General features: G+C 38.1%; 1 protein-coding gene across 1 annotated transcript in view; it reads left to right on the forward strand.

The window, feature by feature from the left end:
* The window catches only part of LOC575768 (dihydropyrimidine dehydrogenase [NADP(+)]), a 28,042-nt gene that overhangs the window by 2,490 nt on the left and 7,404 nt on the right, over window positions 1-18,148 (forward strand). The window contains exons 2-13 of the mRNA XM_030996927.1: window positions 95-205; window positions 6,115-6,285; window positions 6,638-6,799; window positions 8,249-8,527; window positions 9,009-9,204; window positions 9,969-10,138; window positions 12,849-13,059; window positions 14,189-14,373; window positions 15,051-15,266; window positions 16,201-16,434; window positions 17,147-17,351; window positions 17,738-18,000. Of these exons, the coding sequence (XP_030852787.1) occupies window positions 95-205; window positions 6,115-6,285; window positions 6,638-6,799; window positions 8,249-8,527; window positions 9,009-9,204; window positions 9,969-10,138; window positions 12,849-13,059; window positions 14,189-14,373; window positions 15,051-15,266; window positions 16,201-16,434; window positions 17,147-17,351; window positions 17,738-18,000 (2,403 nt within the window). The remainder of the gene's footprint in view (window positions 1-94; window positions 206-6,114; window positions 6,286-6,637; window positions 6,800-8,248; window positions 8,528-9,008; window positions 9,205-9,968; window positions 10,139-12,848; window positions 13,060-14,188; window positions 14,374-15,050; window positions 15,267-16,200; window positions 16,435-17,146; window positions 17,352-17,737; window positions 18,001-18,148) is intronic.

Here is an 18,148-nt window from a genome sequence, read left to right on the forward strand (position 1 = left end):
GCTTACATTCTGTTGTTTTAGGGTGTAGATTCAATTTTGTTAAGATACTTGTGTATAGATTATTGCTTAAAACACTTTTCCTATTATTGTTCAGAATCTGTTGGCCCTGAATCCGACGGTACCGTCCCATGCCAAGGTGGTTTTGACCAAAACAACCAAGGCCAACCGGAAGTATTGGAAGCGCAATGGACCAAAGTCATGTGCGGTAAGTAGGCCATCGATAGTTCAGTGTGGATGACCTTTTATTTGTTTTGACCATTTTTGTTTTTATTTGGTGATCCAGAGAGGTGAAAGAAAGGAGTGGAATCAAGCCACTTTCCTTTGACCCCATGCTCCAAGGCAAAGTTACCATCAATGGTAAGTTTTATGCAAAGGGGCCCAGGTGGTGAGATAAAAGAGCGCATGAAATTTCAGGATTTAGAATTCCTACATCAGAAAATGTTATCCCAGCAACTGTTCGCTGTCCCTTTCGGTGATTTCTCATCAATTGTTGAATGTGTAATGAGTAGAACAAGCGAACACAAACTTGTGTCATTTCATCCTTTTTTCCAACTGCAAAAATACAAAAAACACGCATTAGCAAACTTGATGTTATTGAAGATTGTAAATCATGGATTAAATAACGGGACATTAAAACATGCACAACTTAATAGCGCATTATAATCCTAAATTCCTAAAATATTGAGTTTTTGTCAGGATCTAATTTTTCTTTTACCAACTCTGGCACACAAATTATAGGAAGGGCGGAGTACTAAATTTGAAAATTGTTTGATGCACTATTTCCAATACAATCCCCATATAGAGTTTATGATTCGCACTGAAAATTTGCCGGTAATTTCATATTTTGTAATAAATGTAAAACTGGTGCCTGGCCTCCGAAAGTCCCCGCAGTGGAAGCACGGTTCAGAGCATGGAACTTCTAAGCCAAGTGGCATGTTACACATCCCATTGTTACGCTTTAGAACTGACGAATGCGTTTGAATAAATTACAAGAGTTTCCACGTACTGCAAACTTAAAGGGACTATGTCCCATTTGCAGGCCAAAAAAATGAAAAAGTTAAATTCCAACTGCATTTGAAAGATAATACTAATTTAGAACTTCCCTAAAAAAAGTGGGGCTTGAAAATGTCTTCAAGTGGGAAAATAACAACTATAAGTTGTCAAATCGACTTTAGGGCTATAGAGCCCAAAAGTAATGGTCTTGATTTTCAGACAATTGTACCAAATGGTCATACGTTTATTGCTGCACAAAGATTCAATCAGTTTAATCTTGGCCATCACAAGAAGTGGGTTATTGATGTAGACAAATGCTCATGTACCCTTTACAACTCTTTTCATGTATGTTATTACCAAAGAAGAAAAAAGCCAGTCAGTCACTCAATAGTGTCTGACAGTGAAGTCTAGCAAGTAAACGGTTTTCCTTGCATAATTTGAATATGAGGACACTGCTAACGCTTAAATTTCACAGATACGACATACATGACATGTTTTCATAATTCCTGCAAAGTTCTACAGCATTTGAGGTTGGCTGCAAAAGGGACATAGTACCTTTAAAGGTAAAGACCAGTTATGGTCATGCGATTGCATTGTGAAAGAAACGTTGTGGAATCGATCAGAAAAGGTTGATCATCTAGCATCTAGCATCTGCAAGGTTCTGGAATCATCAAAATGATAAGAAATTTGGCCCATTCGTCGTAAAGTTACAAGCACTATACACAGAAAGATGTATATGGGACTACCCTATATCTCTCACAGACCACGAGAGAAACAAATTTACCAAATATATGAATTAGTAGGCGGTTTCCCGGCAAATTTGTTATCATCATGTATTAGTCAAAATATATTCTTTCACATGATTGGTAATGAGAGCTTCCATTTCATTTTTTGAAATTGGGGCGTTTCCAATACTGGTCTTTACCTTTAAGTTGCCATTATAAACATTGACATTCCTCATACATGTACAGTGTATCCGTACTCTATTAAACTGTAGAGGCGAAGGTCGGTTCAGATCAATTCAGAAAAGTATTGCTTTATTATCAAAACTGAGGAATGAGAGGAATGAGATGTGAACCATGACGGCTCTGCTTTCATAAACTTTCCTCGTAATATCCATCCATGCACAAAAAATCGCTTGAAAGGTAATTGATGGGGGTTAGTCAGGCTGAATAAGTCGTTATTTATGTTTTTTATTTACACGCCTACATGTACTTTCCAGCCATACTGCAAATGAAGCCTGTGTTGTGTTTATGACATCACACTTTACGACTCATTGATAAGACACTTTTCTTGGTTACAAGGCCCTTATCTCTGTTACTACTCTAGGCTCTATTTTAATTCATTCGGGCTATTTACCCTCAGCCCCATGATCCCAATTCAACCCCCCCCCCCCCCCCCCCACCCCCCCCCCCCCCCCAAGTAACACACACGCTGTAGTGACGCATCTGATATAGATGGGCGTAATTATGAGTTGTACAGAAAAAGAGAAGAGTTTTGCCTGGAAAGTGATTTAGAAAACCTCTAGAAGTAGGACACAGTGACATGAGTGAACTTGACCTGCTGACCCAAATCACTGAGCTGTGGTTGTAGAAGGGAAATGAAACCTGTGTCAAATACTAGAGCTTCAAGAAAAAAGGTAGAAAAAACACCATGAAGAGAGGGAGAGATTTGTAAGGATGCAGTTGATGAAGTCCTAACAAAACAAAACAACCAACAACATCAAAAAAGAAAAGAAAGGGAATGGGAAGGAAAGGCATGCAGTTTGGGATAAAAGAATGTACCGTGTGAGTCAAAAAAAAGTTTACACCTAGAAAATTGCTAATTATTTGTAAAATCATCTATGAACACTAAATTATTATACATTTTATGAAAGAGTGTTTAATCCCAAATCATTTGGAACCATTTTTGTGGGGTATGTGTTCACGCATGGATGAATAATAATAATAATAATAATAGCTAGTTCTTATATAGCGCTTTTCAGGACCAAAGGCCCTCTCAAAGCGCTTTACAGATGTATATATTATTACAGGTGGCATTGTTCGCGAGAGTGCAAAAATTGACTTGCGCCAAAGTGATGCCTTCAGTATGTATTATGTTGGGATTAGCGGAGTGAGAGAATGGATTGAATGTATCAAATGAAATGCATTGCATATGTTTTTTGTAAAGGGCAAAGTCACACACACCCACACACGCACGCACAAATGTTCGTTCATATTTGATATTCGATATTTGATATGTGTGGCATGATTAATTTTGTTAGGGGTGTTATTTGGATCTGCAAAGACCGAATTAATACCCAAATCCCAATTGTTTTATTCGAACATCATTCAGACAACTTTGGCACCATTTGATTTTTGCACTCTCGCAAACAACGTCTCCTGTTCATCCAAGCGTGAACACATACCACACAAAAAGGGTACCAAATGATTTGGGATAAAACACTCTTTCATAAGACATACAACAGTTTAATTTTCATCAATGATTTTTTAAATAATTAGCAATTTTCTAGGTGTAAACTTTTTTTTGACTCACTCTGTATAGAGACTTTATTATTAGCCAATGGTCTTGAGTAAAATTTTTTAAAAGGTGACCATAGTTACAAATGTATTTTGATGTGGTGTTCAAAGGGGTTTGGAACTTGCACTAGAAGAGAGAAAGTGGTTTAGAAGGACCATATTTGAAGCACCATTGACAGAAAGAAAAGGCCAGAGTTTACAAGAAATACTTTTGTTGATGAAGGCATAACTGATAAGTGGAAACTGGAAAGAAATACAAAAAAAAAGAGAAATTAAAACTTGGGTGTCCCCATTTATTTTTGCTATGGCTGTAGAAAAAGGAAGTTAAACTTGTACTTGAAGAGAAACAGGTCAGTGAACGTTTGAGTAAAAAACCGAATAAAAATAAGGACTTTCTGAATTTTTGAAGTTGCGATCAATCAAACACAAATTGGCAACTCTGAGAAGTATCGTGCAAGCTCCACTCCCATTTGCCCTGTACTAAAACTGTACTTCGATTAAAACCATGTCAGGGTGGACTTCCCCTTTAAGGTCAGATTTCCTTCATGTATGCATAAATTTTGGATTGCAAGCAAATTCCAATTAACTTCCCTCTGATGTAAAGTACATACTGATGAAAATTCAATATTTAGTGTGTGTACTAGATGTTTGCAATAGAGGATTCCACGGTAATTTGTTCCAGGATCTAAGATAGAATTTCACCAGCTGCCAGCAAAATTCATTATTTTTGATTTAATGACATACAGGGGTTGTGACAATCCGGCAATAATAATAAAGATTGATTTATTAAGCGCATAATAAACGTAAGCTTCTCTACAGTATATGCGCTTTACAAAGTAAAAAATACTGGTAAGCATGTACAAGTATATTTGACTAGTTATATAGAATATAGAATTTATATAGAATTTGAGTTTGTTGTTGGATTCCCACCAAAAAAAAATTCAGCAAAAAGATGTATCAGGATTTTCAGGAATATTTTTTTGGGGGGCACTTGATTAATCCAGGGTTATGTGTTATGCAACATACACCACTCTGGAAATCTCTCAAGAAAAGAAATTACTGTTGACAACTGAATTATGCATACATCTCGTAAATTTTGTGTTTTTTGCGTTGTCTGTATTTAAAGTCAAGAATTAAAGGTGAATTGGTTGAATTAGGGTCTTTGTTGAATACTAATAGTTGTAACTGAGTTTTATTATGTCACATTCTCACGAAACATAAATTGTGATAAATGATTTTTTCACATACTGTACACTGGCATAAAAGATGACAAAACTTGGTAAGGGTATGAATAATTTAGTCGTTAATTGTATGAACTACATTGTGATTTCTTTATGGGCCTTTTAAAAAATCTTTATGTACCGGTAGATGATAATGACAGCTTTGCATACATGTGTCTAGGGGTACGTGAAACGGACATGGAAATACATATTGGTACTGTATGTTGTGATTTTTTTTTTCTTTCCTCTAATGTTGTCAAATGAAGTAAATGAACCAATAACGTCAATCAGTTTGCTTGAAAATATACAATAAATATATACAGTACACATACAGTATGTATGAAGCATTTTGAGTTGTACTTGTCACATACAGCTACCCTTACATACTTGTAGGAGAAAAATGCATCATTGCATAGTAGCATACCCTCTATTTGCACTAGTACCTATTGTAGAGATAGTGGTTATGGTAGAATAGATAACAATTGAAAATCCAATCAATCCCAATATTGTCAAGGTTTTGTCTATTTGTCATGAACCCACAGGGTAATATAACTCAGTCCAAGAGCCCTTTCTGGATGATATTCATGGGTATGTTTTAGTTAAGGCCCCCAGTCTAGACTGACAGTATTTATCTTTCAAATCCAAAGTAATGGTATTTTGAAGGACTAGATATCATCCTATAGATAGGGAAATTCTATTTTACATACCGGTATACAGTATGTAGGAATGGATAGTTTGCAACTAGCGAAACAGCCATTTTTCAAAGCTGAGCTAGATCTTCTTGTAGAAGGTAACTTACTTAAATAATGGGAAGGGTATAAATGAAGAATATTTTTTTAAACAGTATTCAAATCCTTTCCTAAATATAATTGAGAGATAATTACTAAATTTGTTCAATTGTCAGTGAAGAGCATGTTCCAATGCCCATTTTTTTCCTGTAGCCCTACTCTAACTAATGCCTCTGCGAGTACCACTGAAGGTGGTGCTGGAGCCATTATATTTTAATTTACATGATCTTTTTGTTTAAAAAGAAACTTGAAAGTGCTCCAAAAATAAGTACCGGTAATGTACAGTGTACAGTGTATACTAATGATATCGACCAAATCCTATACAAATCACATTTTCCTTTTCAGTCAAAAACCTGGATTTGTATTTAGGTTCAACTTCAAGTACATGTATGTCTCCATAGACACAATATTGATACGATTAAAGCTGGGGTAATAATATTATTGCAGGAACCTCAGGGAGAACAGTTCGATACTGATGAGGTTATACAGGGTAAACAAGACATATCAATATTATTATTATTATTATTATTATTATCCATATCTCTTTATTGCCATAACCATCATCTTACATTTGTTTCTCTGTATTAACTGTAGACATGCGGCGACCTTGACAATAACTTTGACGATGTGAAGCACACCACGCTGAGCGAAAGGGCAGCGTTGCGGGAGGCGGCCCGATGCCTGAAATGCGCCGACGCCCCTTGCCAGAAGAGCTGCCCAACCCAGCTAGACATCAAGGCGTTCATCACAAGCATTGCAAACAGGGTATGCTCACATTTAGTTTAGTTTGGGTTAGTTACAATACTAGTCAGATCAATCAGAGATGAGGCATGGATGTGACATACATGTACATGCAACCATAATCCTTATCTTGTATTATTATGGAAAGATGTGATATTTGCAATACAGTACCAACGCTTTAATATTTAAGATATAATTTAATTGAAGTGTCATAGTAATGTAATTATATCGTATCTAATGTAACGTGCATTGAAGTGTATTATGTAATACACTATATATACATGTATACATGTATGTAACATATTATTATTGTTATATAACTATTATTGTAATAACAGAAGTTTCCTCTTTCTACACTCTGAACAACAATTTCTAGAACTACTACGGTGCGTCCAAGGCCATCTTCTCGGACAACCCCTTAGGTCTGACCTGCGGGATGGTGTGTCCCACCAGTGACCTCTGTGTCGGTGGTTGCAACCTCTACGCCTCGGAGGAGGGACCCATCAACATAGGTGGCCTTCAGCAGTTTGCGACAGAGGTGAGATAGGGGTCTGTAACTGTTTAGTCCAACTTAGAGATAAGTTCAACTTACATGTAGGATCTTTGTGAAACACCCCCGTGAAGTGAGAAACTATGTCTCCTATCAACTGTAACAATGTTTGCTCAAATTGAGTTTTGCATAAAAAGCATAGCCAACCATCTTCAGAAGTACTCAAGCTTCATGGTGAATCAATATTATGGACCCCAAACTTTATGTAATGTTATATGAATATGGTGTCCATGTAACGCTGGGAAAAAGAGAAATGTGTTTTAAGCAAAGATTTTGATGAAAAGCAACTGAAACAGGAACGATTCTGGCAGGGCACTACTATATATATTCATTGCATAACTCATACCTACGTTACATGGACACCGTCATATGTTTTTGCCCCAATGTATGGAATGACCCATAATGCACTAAGGTATTAGCTGAAAAGAGAGTAGGAGAATGTGGCTTAGTGGTTTTATTGGCTTGTTTTTGCATCCTAGATGTTTTCTGTGGTTATTGAGAACTGCAAATTTGTCCTACATTATCAGGAAATAGATGGAGACCTACTGACATATCATGTTCACATTTGGATGCAATAAAGGGAATATAGAAACTGAATTATCATTTTGATTTCCTGTCTGTAAAATATTGACTTTATAAGTTATCAAATAAGCTGCACAAAAGCCAACCACTTTATTGTCCTTACTCAAATTTGGCTTTAGCCATTAGAAATGGCGACTTCACATAACCGAGCTGAATTGTTGACATATATTTTAGAAAGAAGAGGAAACATATACCGGTATGTAGATCCAAGCACCATATGCGAGGAAATAACCAAACGTCGCTTGAAATGATTTGGCCATGTTTTACGCATGCCGCATCACCGCCTACCATACCAAGCATTCCAAAATGACTTTAATGGACGCAGACCACGGGGACGCCCTCCAAAGAGATGGAAGGACCAGGTTCAATGCGATGTGGGATTATCCACACAAGAGGCAGAGCAACGAGCCCAGGACAGATCAGACTGGAGCATGATTTCTCGCAGGGGAGCAAGGGGACACACCGTCCTATGCACCTAAGTCAAAGTCAAGATCCAAGCATATTTCTTTTCCTCTAATTTCTTGTATAAATGAAGTTAGGCTGGCTGATATGCATTCATACCATGTGCACTGTACATTAAACTTCAAACCAGTTAGATCCAACATATGTTTGTTCAATAATTGTTTCCCAGACTTCAATTAATCCTAGCTAATATATTTAAGAGTGTCTGTAAGAATTCTCCTTAAAATATATTTGATAATCTTTGCAACAATGTCTCCGCTAGTCTGATCCAGCATATGTTTGTACAATAATTGTTTCCCGAACTTCAATCTAATCCTAGCCAATATATTAAAGAGTGTCTAAGAATTCTCACTAAAATATGTTTTATAATGTTTGTAACAATGTCTCCACTAGATCTTCAAGGAGATGAAGATACCTCAGATACGGGACCCCACCCTCCCATCTCACGACGACCTCCCTGAGAGCTACCAGTCCAAGGTGGCCCTGATCGGGTGTGGCCCTGCCAGCATCAGCTGTGCCACCTTCCTGGCCCGTCTGGGGTACACCAACCTGACCGTCTTTGAGAAGGAGGAGTGGATCGGCGGGTTGAGCTCCGCAGAGATTCCGCAGTTCAGGTTGCCCTACGAGGTGGTGTCCTTCGAGGTGGACCAGATGAAGGATCTAGGAGTCAAAGTAAGTATTAAATGTCTAGAGCGCTTTCGCAAACACAAAGCAAAGATGACAGGAGAAAGACGGGGGATACAGCTCTTCCGTCATGTTTAGGGAACGAACGCTGATTGATGAAGTAAACTAATCTTTCTAATACACCATGTACCTTATGTCAGACTACCAAGTCATGCCTTTGTTTAACATTCGATCTCTTCCCCTGATTTGTTGAGAAGACTGCCTATTCCTCAAAGCCTACTTTCATTTTGTGTTTTGATTACATTACATTGCATAAGAAAAAATGGAATGGTATCTGTACAGTATAATTGAAATTTTACTGAATGTTATTTTATGAGATATTCTATTTCAGTCAATCATGTCTCTGTATCATGGAAGAGAAATACGTATTTATTTTGAGAAAATCTTTGGTGACAATGTGAATGGAATAGAACTAATTTTAAAGATATATTGAAAAAACATTACATTTTTTTTAACTTTTCTACCACAGGTCGAGCTGAAGAAGGGTCTTGGTATGAACGGCATGACATTGGAATCTCTGAAGATTTCCGGTCACGAGGCCATCTTTGTAGGACTTGGCCTTCCTGAGGCAAAGAGGGCGCCCATCTTCCAGGATCTGACTGTGGAACAGGGCTTTTACACATCCAAGGATTACTTACCGCTGGTGTCCCTGGCAAGCAAAGCAGGTATGATAGACATTAAGGGTTAGTTTGGGACATAGTGGGTCAAAGTGTTCAGCTATTTTCTTCTGTAGGCTCAAGAGAATAATAATAATAATAATTCCGCTTTTATATAGCACTTAATACAACTATGATGTATCTATATAGTGCTTTACAGATATACTATTTCCCTGGTCATTGGATTCAATACTTGCCCGTACACACTGTGTGCAAAATCTTTACTCCCTGGGGAGCATTCCAGCCAGGCTTTACTTGACGCTCAAAAACTGTTTGACTAACAATGACGGTCGCATCCTACTAGGTACCCATTTAACACCTGGGTGGAGAGTAGCAAGTGCAGGTAAATATCTTGCCAAAGGATATTAGTGCCGTGTCGGGATTCGAACCCTCAACCTTCGCATCTTCAGTCAAGCACCTTAAACCACTCGATCACGACACTCCTATAATATACATTGTAAAAACAATAAATTGTCTTTCTGAAAGGCCCTCCTTAAAGGTCTCCATAGCCAGTAAAACAGACATGAGATGGGATAAGAAAGCACTATTCTTATAGGCTGAAGAGTGTTATTAATGAGCTGAGGGGAATAGTGCAGGCAATGCGCATGTGTGGCCACCATTCACTCTATTGGGATGTTCCAAGAAATTGAGTTGCAATCAATCGCAACTTTGTTGCAACGCCCCATATGAATGTTAAATTGGTAAAATGTAGTATGTCAGATGACATTTTGATATTAGCCAATAAATTATATTGTACCCTTGTATTACTCAAGGTATGTGTGCCTGCAAGACATCACTACCCAAGCTCGATGGCAATGTGATAGTTCTAGGAGCCGGGGACACAGCCTTTGACTGCGCAACGTCGGCGGTCCGCTGCGGAGCTAAACGGGTCTTCATTGTCTTTCGCAAGGGCTTCACAACCATCCGGGCTGTACCTGAGGAGGTAAGGTCTAAACTGGATTTTGCATTTCACATTCCTTTACTGATAAGAGTAGATTGTTCTTATCATAATCATCACCATCGTCATCGTTTTTGTCATCATCATCTTCACCACCACTACCACCATCATTAGTAGTAGTAGTACAATTATTATGAATATTATTATCATTATTATGATCGTCATCATCATCTTTATTATTGTTGGTGCATCTGAATTATTTATTTGACTTTATGATATTGACCATCACTTGATCATTACCTGAGTTGGCCGAGGCATGAGTATACAGGCATATTGTTAAAAAAATTCAACATGAAAGCCTGTGGCTACCCAAAATGTCTTTGTTATTATCGTTATATTTACAGTAGCATATAAAAAAAGAAAATTCAAGAAATTTAGATATGTAGCTTGGTACTGACAGAACATGACAAGACCAAAACCTTGATGTACTAAACAATGTTCATAATTTCATGGTCTGTCTGTGTCAATATGTGGGAGAAGATTGGTTGCTGTAGAATATAGACTTTTGAGGTTTGCCACATGCAGAGGTGGGAAATGCAAACATGTGATAGTTAAACAGCAAGTAGTGCAAAAACTACAAATATTAAAGACAAAGTAGAGTTCCGGTCGTGCAATTGCATTGTGAAAGAAACTTCTGGCAGTGACTGGAAAAGGTTGACCACGTAGCACATAAGTATTTCTGCATACAAGCTGTGACGTTTAGGAATCATCACAAATGAGATGAAATTGACCCAGTTTTGCTAAAAGTCATATGCACCTTACACAGAAATGTGTACATGGGACTGCACAAACATTGGCATGAAGTGTGATCCACACACTTAAGCTATTTCATGTCATATTTTGCTTATGGGGGCATTTAAATCCCTTTCAGCTGACAATTTCTTCTACTGTATGATATTTTTCCACACTAACATAAAAACCGTGAAAAAGCTGACACATTTATATTTCACCTTTTCCAGAACTCAAACTTCTCTTTAAAGGAGCTGAACAAAATTGTTATGAACCAACACAGACCCTGAGAAGTAAATAGTCAGATAGACAGAAAAAAATCAAATTGATAGTTTCACATTATACAAACAATCTGTTAAACTTGTCAGGATTTGCAATTGTAAACCCCAAATACAAAATTGTTACGAACCAACACAGACCCTGGGAAGCATTATAGTCAGATACACAGAAAAGAATCAAATTGATAGTTTCACATTATGCAAACAATCTGTTGAACTTGTCAGGATTTGCAATTGTAAACCCCAAATACAAAATTGTTACGAACCAACACAGACCCTGGGAAGCATTATAGTCAGATACACAGAAAAGAATCAAATTGATAGTTTCACATTATGCAAACAATCTGTTGAACTTGTCAGGATTTGCAATTGTAAACCCCAAATACAAAATTGTTATGGACCAACACAGACCCCGGGAAGCATATAGTCAGATAGGCAGAAAAGAATCAAATTGATAGTTTCACATTATACAAACAATCTGTTTAACTTGATAGGATTTGCAATTGTAAACCTCAAATACAAAATTGTTACGAACCAACACAGACCCTGAGAAGCATATAGTCAGATATATAGATAGAATAGACTCAAATTGATAGTTTCACATTATACAAACAATCTGTTAAACTTGATAGAATTTGCAATCGTAAACCTCAAATACAAAATTGTTATGAACCAACACAGACCCTGGGAAGCATATAGTCAGATAGACAGAAAAGAATCAAATTGATAGTTTCACATTATACAAACAATCTGTTAAACTTGATAGAATTTGCAATCGTAAACCTCAAATACAAAATTGTTATGAACCAACACAGACCCTGGGAAGCATATAGTCAGATAGACAGAAAAGAATCAAATTGATAGTTTCACATTATACAAACAATCTGTTAAACTTGGTAGGATTTACAATTGTAAGCCTCAAATACTGAACAATGGAAAGAATCAAATTTGCACAGTCTGTCCTGTCCACTATTGCCGCTATTGTAAACAAAAAAGTCCAAAGATCATGTTTAGTTGAATTGAGCATGAAAAGGTAGTATTTGTAAAGGATAAAGCACAGATTGTACTCCGAGATGTGTTTACTATACAGGGATATCTCTTAAAAATAGCCAATTTGACACAAGTTAACTGCATATTATTTATTTTTTTAAAATAAAACAACATCAGTAAATGAGAGAATAAATTTTCTGTAGCATATCTTTAATGTAAGTTTAAAGAAAATGTACCGGTATGATTGATATAAAATGACCAAGAATGATGGGATGTATTATTTTGTTTATCCTATCAGTCTTAATACCGCGGATTTGGGTTGGAACACAGCACTTTATCCTAATGGCTTTGATACATTGTATTATTGGTGCTATTAAAATACGGGTTTTTGGGGTGATAATAATTTAAAAAATAACATTTAATTTATAAAGCGCCTTTTCATAAGATACAGTGTGCATAAAAAGAAATACTTACAAACGAAGCGGAATATAAAGAGACATTAGAAAAGATATATTTCTGACTTTTATCAATAACGAGATCGAGCACATGATCTATATCTAGTGGGTGCAAGCCCAAAAATTCTTTACAACAATCAAAATTTTCTGCCATGAAGCCTTACATTTAATGGTAGAATGATTTACACAATGTCAAAGAAAATGCGGGCTTTCATTTACATCATCTTCCCTTTCTTGTTAAAGATGGACGTTGCCAGGGAGGAGCGCTGCGAGTTCATGCCTTTCCTGTCGCCACGTAAGGTGATCCTCAAGGGAGGGCGCATTGCAGCCCTGGAGCTGTGTCGTACAGAGCAGGATGATGAGGATAACTGGATAGAGGATGAGGAGCAGACTACACGCCTCAAGGCAGACTTCATCATCTCGGCCTTTGGCTCCACTCTGCTCAATGAAGAAGGTTGGTTGGTGGATGTAGTCTTAAAGGCATCGTTTAACAATGTTAACTCTGAGATGCACGGCCCTACGTGCTATCCGTGTCTGTGATATGCTGTTATATTGAAGCCCTAAAAAAAATTGCGCTTCAAAATGATCAAGAAGTACCTCAAGAAAGTAAAACCTATTGAGTGACCAGTTTTACCATACTCGTTTTCCCCAAAAGACTGTAGTGTTATGAAAACCGTTTGGCAAACGCAAAATTTGATTTCCATTTTCAATCATAAATATCTTGATAATCAGACAGGTAATTGGCTTGTAAAAGTCATGGGGTTCTTGACTGACCTAAAGGTTTGTAATTATCATTGCAGCATGAGCTAAATCAAGGTTTTTTTTAAAGGATCTAAGACAAAGTATTGCATTATAATTCTCAGACACTTGATTTGATTGAATTACCAATTAATGTGTCTGTTTGCGCAAAGTTCCCTGAACCAGCGAACCCGTGGTCCCGCCAGAAAATACTCCAGCTTGCTTCTATCTGGAGAATGAGGGAAATTTGATATGTACGATGAGAATTCCATAGGTGGTAGGCTAAAGCACAGCGCATTACACAAGACCTGTCTGTCGTAAAAACTCAAGTCCACTCTTGGTGATTGACAACACCTGTTACAGCGTAAACACTAGAATGGTGTCAAATTTTCCATGAAAACCCACTACTAAGTGTCTATAAAGGGGTTGTTCAAAGCATTCATTCATTTTAATGCTACAGTGTTTTACTGTGCAAATGGGTTATAATTCCTTGTGATGTACATGTACATAGTTCTTGTCAATTTTAATTTAGGTGTGTTTGTTTACATGCTAAGTGAAATAATGATAATAACTATTGATGTGTGTACTGAGTTTATATTTGTAAAGTCTGCAGAGATAGAAACCTGGTGCTACACATTTATACAAATTATTATTATTCAACTTTCATATACAAGATTTTTTTCATGGTGGTGATATCCTAATTTTGTAGTTTGATATCTTACGTGTTATAATAATTATAAATTATGTTTTTTGATAAAGTGGTGGTCTTTCTGTATAGATGGCCAAAATAGTTTAACTAAATTCATGAATGCTCTTTTTTTCATTACCTCAATTTCAATATCCAGTCAAGACGGCTCTATCTCCAATCCGGTTCAACAGATGGGGTCTACCGGAGGTGTCGACGGACACCATGCAGATGAGTGAACCGTGGGCATTCTGCGGGGGAGACTTGGGAGGAGTCGCCCAGACAACCGTGGAATCGGTCAACGACGGCAAGACGGCCGCCTGGTTCATGCATAAATATCTACAGGTGATTGCTAAACTTCTTGTTACAACACTCTTTAGATAATTCTCATGTCGAGGGGCCAGTGACACAAAGACGTAACTCCATTTTTGCCATTTTGAGAAAAAGTGGTTTATATGTCACTGAGCACTTAGGCCTTAAGGAGTTAAGTCTATGTTTCACTAGCCTTTGCCTTCAATGGGGTGTTGGGTGGAGTTAAGTCTTTGTGTTTCCTGGAAAGCCCACTTTTTTCTGAACATTCTGATATCAAATACTCATTTTGGCAAAATATGGAGTTACGTCTTTGTGTCACTAAACCCTCAATGTTATGTAATTTACAGGGAAAGAGCCTTAGATAGATAATCTTCATTTACATGACATTGAAGTATTACATAAGATTGTGTGAATTGTGTAATCTCTTATTTGCTGAAGTCTGTGCAAGGTTGAACTACAGGGATGAACCCATGTCTATTGTTTAGTAGTAGAAAAGTTTAATACTACATTTTTTTAAAAATTAGAATAAATCGAAAGGAGAATACAAGTGAAAACATCTCTTATTATGACTTTAATCTTCATGCTGCATGAGAATGCTTTTTTTTTTGGGGGGGGGGGGATGTGTATGCATTAATTTTTTTCTTGAAAAAGACACTAAGTGGTGTAATTATCAATCAAGATCATTGCTATGATTTCTTTTTCCTCATCAGTCTCTTCATGGTGTACCGGTCCCAAGCACCCCCGCCTTGCCCAAGTTTTGCACCCCTATCGACCTGGTAGACACTAGTGTGGAGATCTGCGGTCTCAAGTTTCCCAACCCCTATGGGCTGGCCAGCGCCCCTCCTACCACCTCGGCCCCCATGATCAGACGTGCCTTTGAGGCTGGCTGGGGCTACGCCGTCACCAAGACATACTCATTGGATAAGGTCAGTGTGTTCTCTCTTCTCTGCAGAGCCCTGTTTCATAAAATTTGATATCAATATCAGTTACAAGCTACTGTTATAAGCTTCTGAAATCATGGCATCTGATTGGCTGAGAGCAAATTTGTCATAAAAATGTAACATTTGTTATAGATAAAAAGTTTTATGAAAGGGGCCCCAGGTGTTTTGGATATATAAAAGACTACCTCAGCTTTTCTAACTCCTGCTGTATATGCCCGTCACTCTACGATACCGACACCAGACCTAACTTAAAATCATGTTACGCCAAGTAACCATGAATTGGTAGATCTGGCAGTGGTCTGAAGCTAGTTTGGAGTTGGTGTGGGGGGGGGGGGTGTGGTTTAGCATTGTGATCGAGATATTTTCAAGTTTACTGTTCTGCACATTTACTGGTGTGCCTATTTTGCTAGTCCGCAAGGGCACTGATTAACATCTTATAATAGATATGAAAATAGGACTGCATTGGACACTGGTTAACATTTTATAAGAGATATGAATATGACTGACTGCATTGTACAATAAACTCTGATAACAGTGATGTTTGTGAGTTCTCAATTTTTTGATTTTATGACCATTGTCAGGAACTGAAATATATGAGTGTACTGCCTTTATATAGTATTGAGGTTTGACAAGTGAAAAGTGTCTCTTCTTAAATGGAACAAAAACAATTTTTTATCACCTCAATGTAACTCCATATAATTAATATAATAACCTTTTTCTTCATTTGAATAAATGTTCTAAAATTTCCTTGTTAAAGAAAAAATCTTTGCACGTAAGATCTTTCTGGGTTAGAGATGCAAGCAGAACGTTGTACAGCTCCTTATGACTACGAATTAAAGCAAAATTAACCATGTAAGCCAAACATAAATTAATGTTAATGCAGGTGGACTCACTTTCCTCACTTTCTATATTTTACTAGGACTTTGTGACGAACGTCTCGCCTCGCATCGTGCGCGGGACCACCTCCGGGAACGTCTACGGCCCCGGCCAGGGCTCCTTCCTCAACATCGAGCTCATCAGCGAGAAGACCGCAGCGTACTGGTGCAAGATCGTGACGGAGCTCAAGAGAGACTTCCCCGATCGCATCGTCATAGCGAGCATCATGTGCAGCTTCAACAAGGATGATTGGACCAAGCTGGCCAAGATGTCCGAGGTGTGTGCCCCTTAATTAAGTTTGTGAAGAACTAATCCATACTCCCTCAGGTTTAAATCCCCACCGCACAAGTTTGGCCAGGAGGGATTAGACCTCCCTGCATGGTCACTGACAGGTGGTTATCTCATCAAATAAGCTCTCAATAAACATAAGAAAAAGGGGGTCATGGGGGACCAATGGTCCCTGATTAGGCATTGTTTGCTATATAGAGGGCGCAAGTAGCTATAAGTAGTGCAGTGGGGCTTTGAGTGTTCCTTTTGATTGTCTCTGTGAAATTCAATTTCTGTTTAGCCTTTGGGGGGGAAAGCAGAGGTATGTTGTAATCTACTAAAATTAAATAGAGTGAGAGAGAATTTCATAATCAAGTAATAGAAGTAGAGAAGGAAAACCAACTTCTGGGAAGGAAAAGACTGCAGATGAGCAGGCTGCAAAGCAAGAGATAGATGCACAGAAGAAGAAGTTCTAGAAAAACAAAGGAAATGGCAAGCCAAATTACCATTCTGCACTTTGAATCAGAAAATATGATGTTTTTAATCAAATATTTGAAATCATGCATGTAACTTAGCCATTGGCTGTGATATGTTGATGAATAAAAAGCTTACCTTACAATCAAAACCTAGCCAGGCAACTAACCTAGCCAAAATGAATTGTGTGCCACTTTGAATTTCCCCACCAATTGACCTTTTGACATTTGACCCTTGACCCCATCCAGGAAGCTGGTGCCGATGCCCTTGAGTTGAACCTGTCCTGCCCCCATGGTATGGGTGAGAAGGGTATGGGTCTGGCATGCGGGCAGGACCCAGAGCTCGTCCTTAACATATGTCGCTGGGTGAGGGCAGCAGTCAAGATTCCGTTCTTCGCCAAGCTGACACCCAACGTGACCAACATCCTCGACATTGCTCGTGCTGCCAAAGAAGGTGGGATGGAGTTATTTTATATTTTTATTCAGAATAGTATACAAATAATAGACAGGTGTGAGTTCGTTATGGTCGATGCAGCACATGAGGGTATTCACTATGGTGCAATAAAATTATGTGCCATTGTGAATACGCGCATAGCGCTGCATTGCCATAACGTCATGAATGAAAACCTGGGTATTATTAGTTTTATAAAATGGGTCTACTATCAAATCTTAGCAAGGCGATAACACTTTAAAACTTGCAAAATGTGTCTCATCTCAGTAGAGTGACATTTGTGTATATAGACCAAACAAGTTATCCATATTTTACAAGACCATTCTGACTACTGGGGTGTTCCCCCATATTAAGTCCAATATCTTATACTAGTTTCTTGTTTTACACAGGCAATGCTGATGGAGTAACAGCAACCAACACAGTTTCAGGTCTTATGGGACTGAAGGCCAGCTCCAACGCCTGGCCAGCCGTGGGCAAGCAGAAGAAAACCACGTATGGAGGAGTGTCCGGCAATGCCATCAGACCTATCGCACTCAAGGCAGTCTCGGTCATAGCCAATAATCTCCCTGGCTTCCCTATCTTGGCGACCGGAGGGATCGACTCGGCAGAGTCTGCTTTGCAGTTCCTGCATGCAGGGGCAAGCGCTGTTCAGGTAGGGTCCTAGAGAGAGAGATATCAGCATCGTTCACGAGTACAAGTCTGTCATCATCCAAATGAATGCCTGTTAATATGAATACACATTTTCAAACAGGATGTCAGTGAACTTGAACTTAAGATGGTTTTGTGAAACGCTTCCTCGG

This window comes from Strongylocentrotus purpuratus, unplaced genomic scaffold, assembly GCF_000002235.5.
Source record: "Strongylocentrotus purpuratus isolate Spur 01 unplaced genomic scaffold, Spur_5.0 spur5_scaffold_3, whole genome shotgun sequence".
NCBI classification, from domain to species: domain Eukaryota; kingdom Metazoa; phylum Echinodermata; class Echinoidea; order Camarodonta; family Strongylocentrotidae; genus Strongylocentrotus; species Strongylocentrotus purpuratus.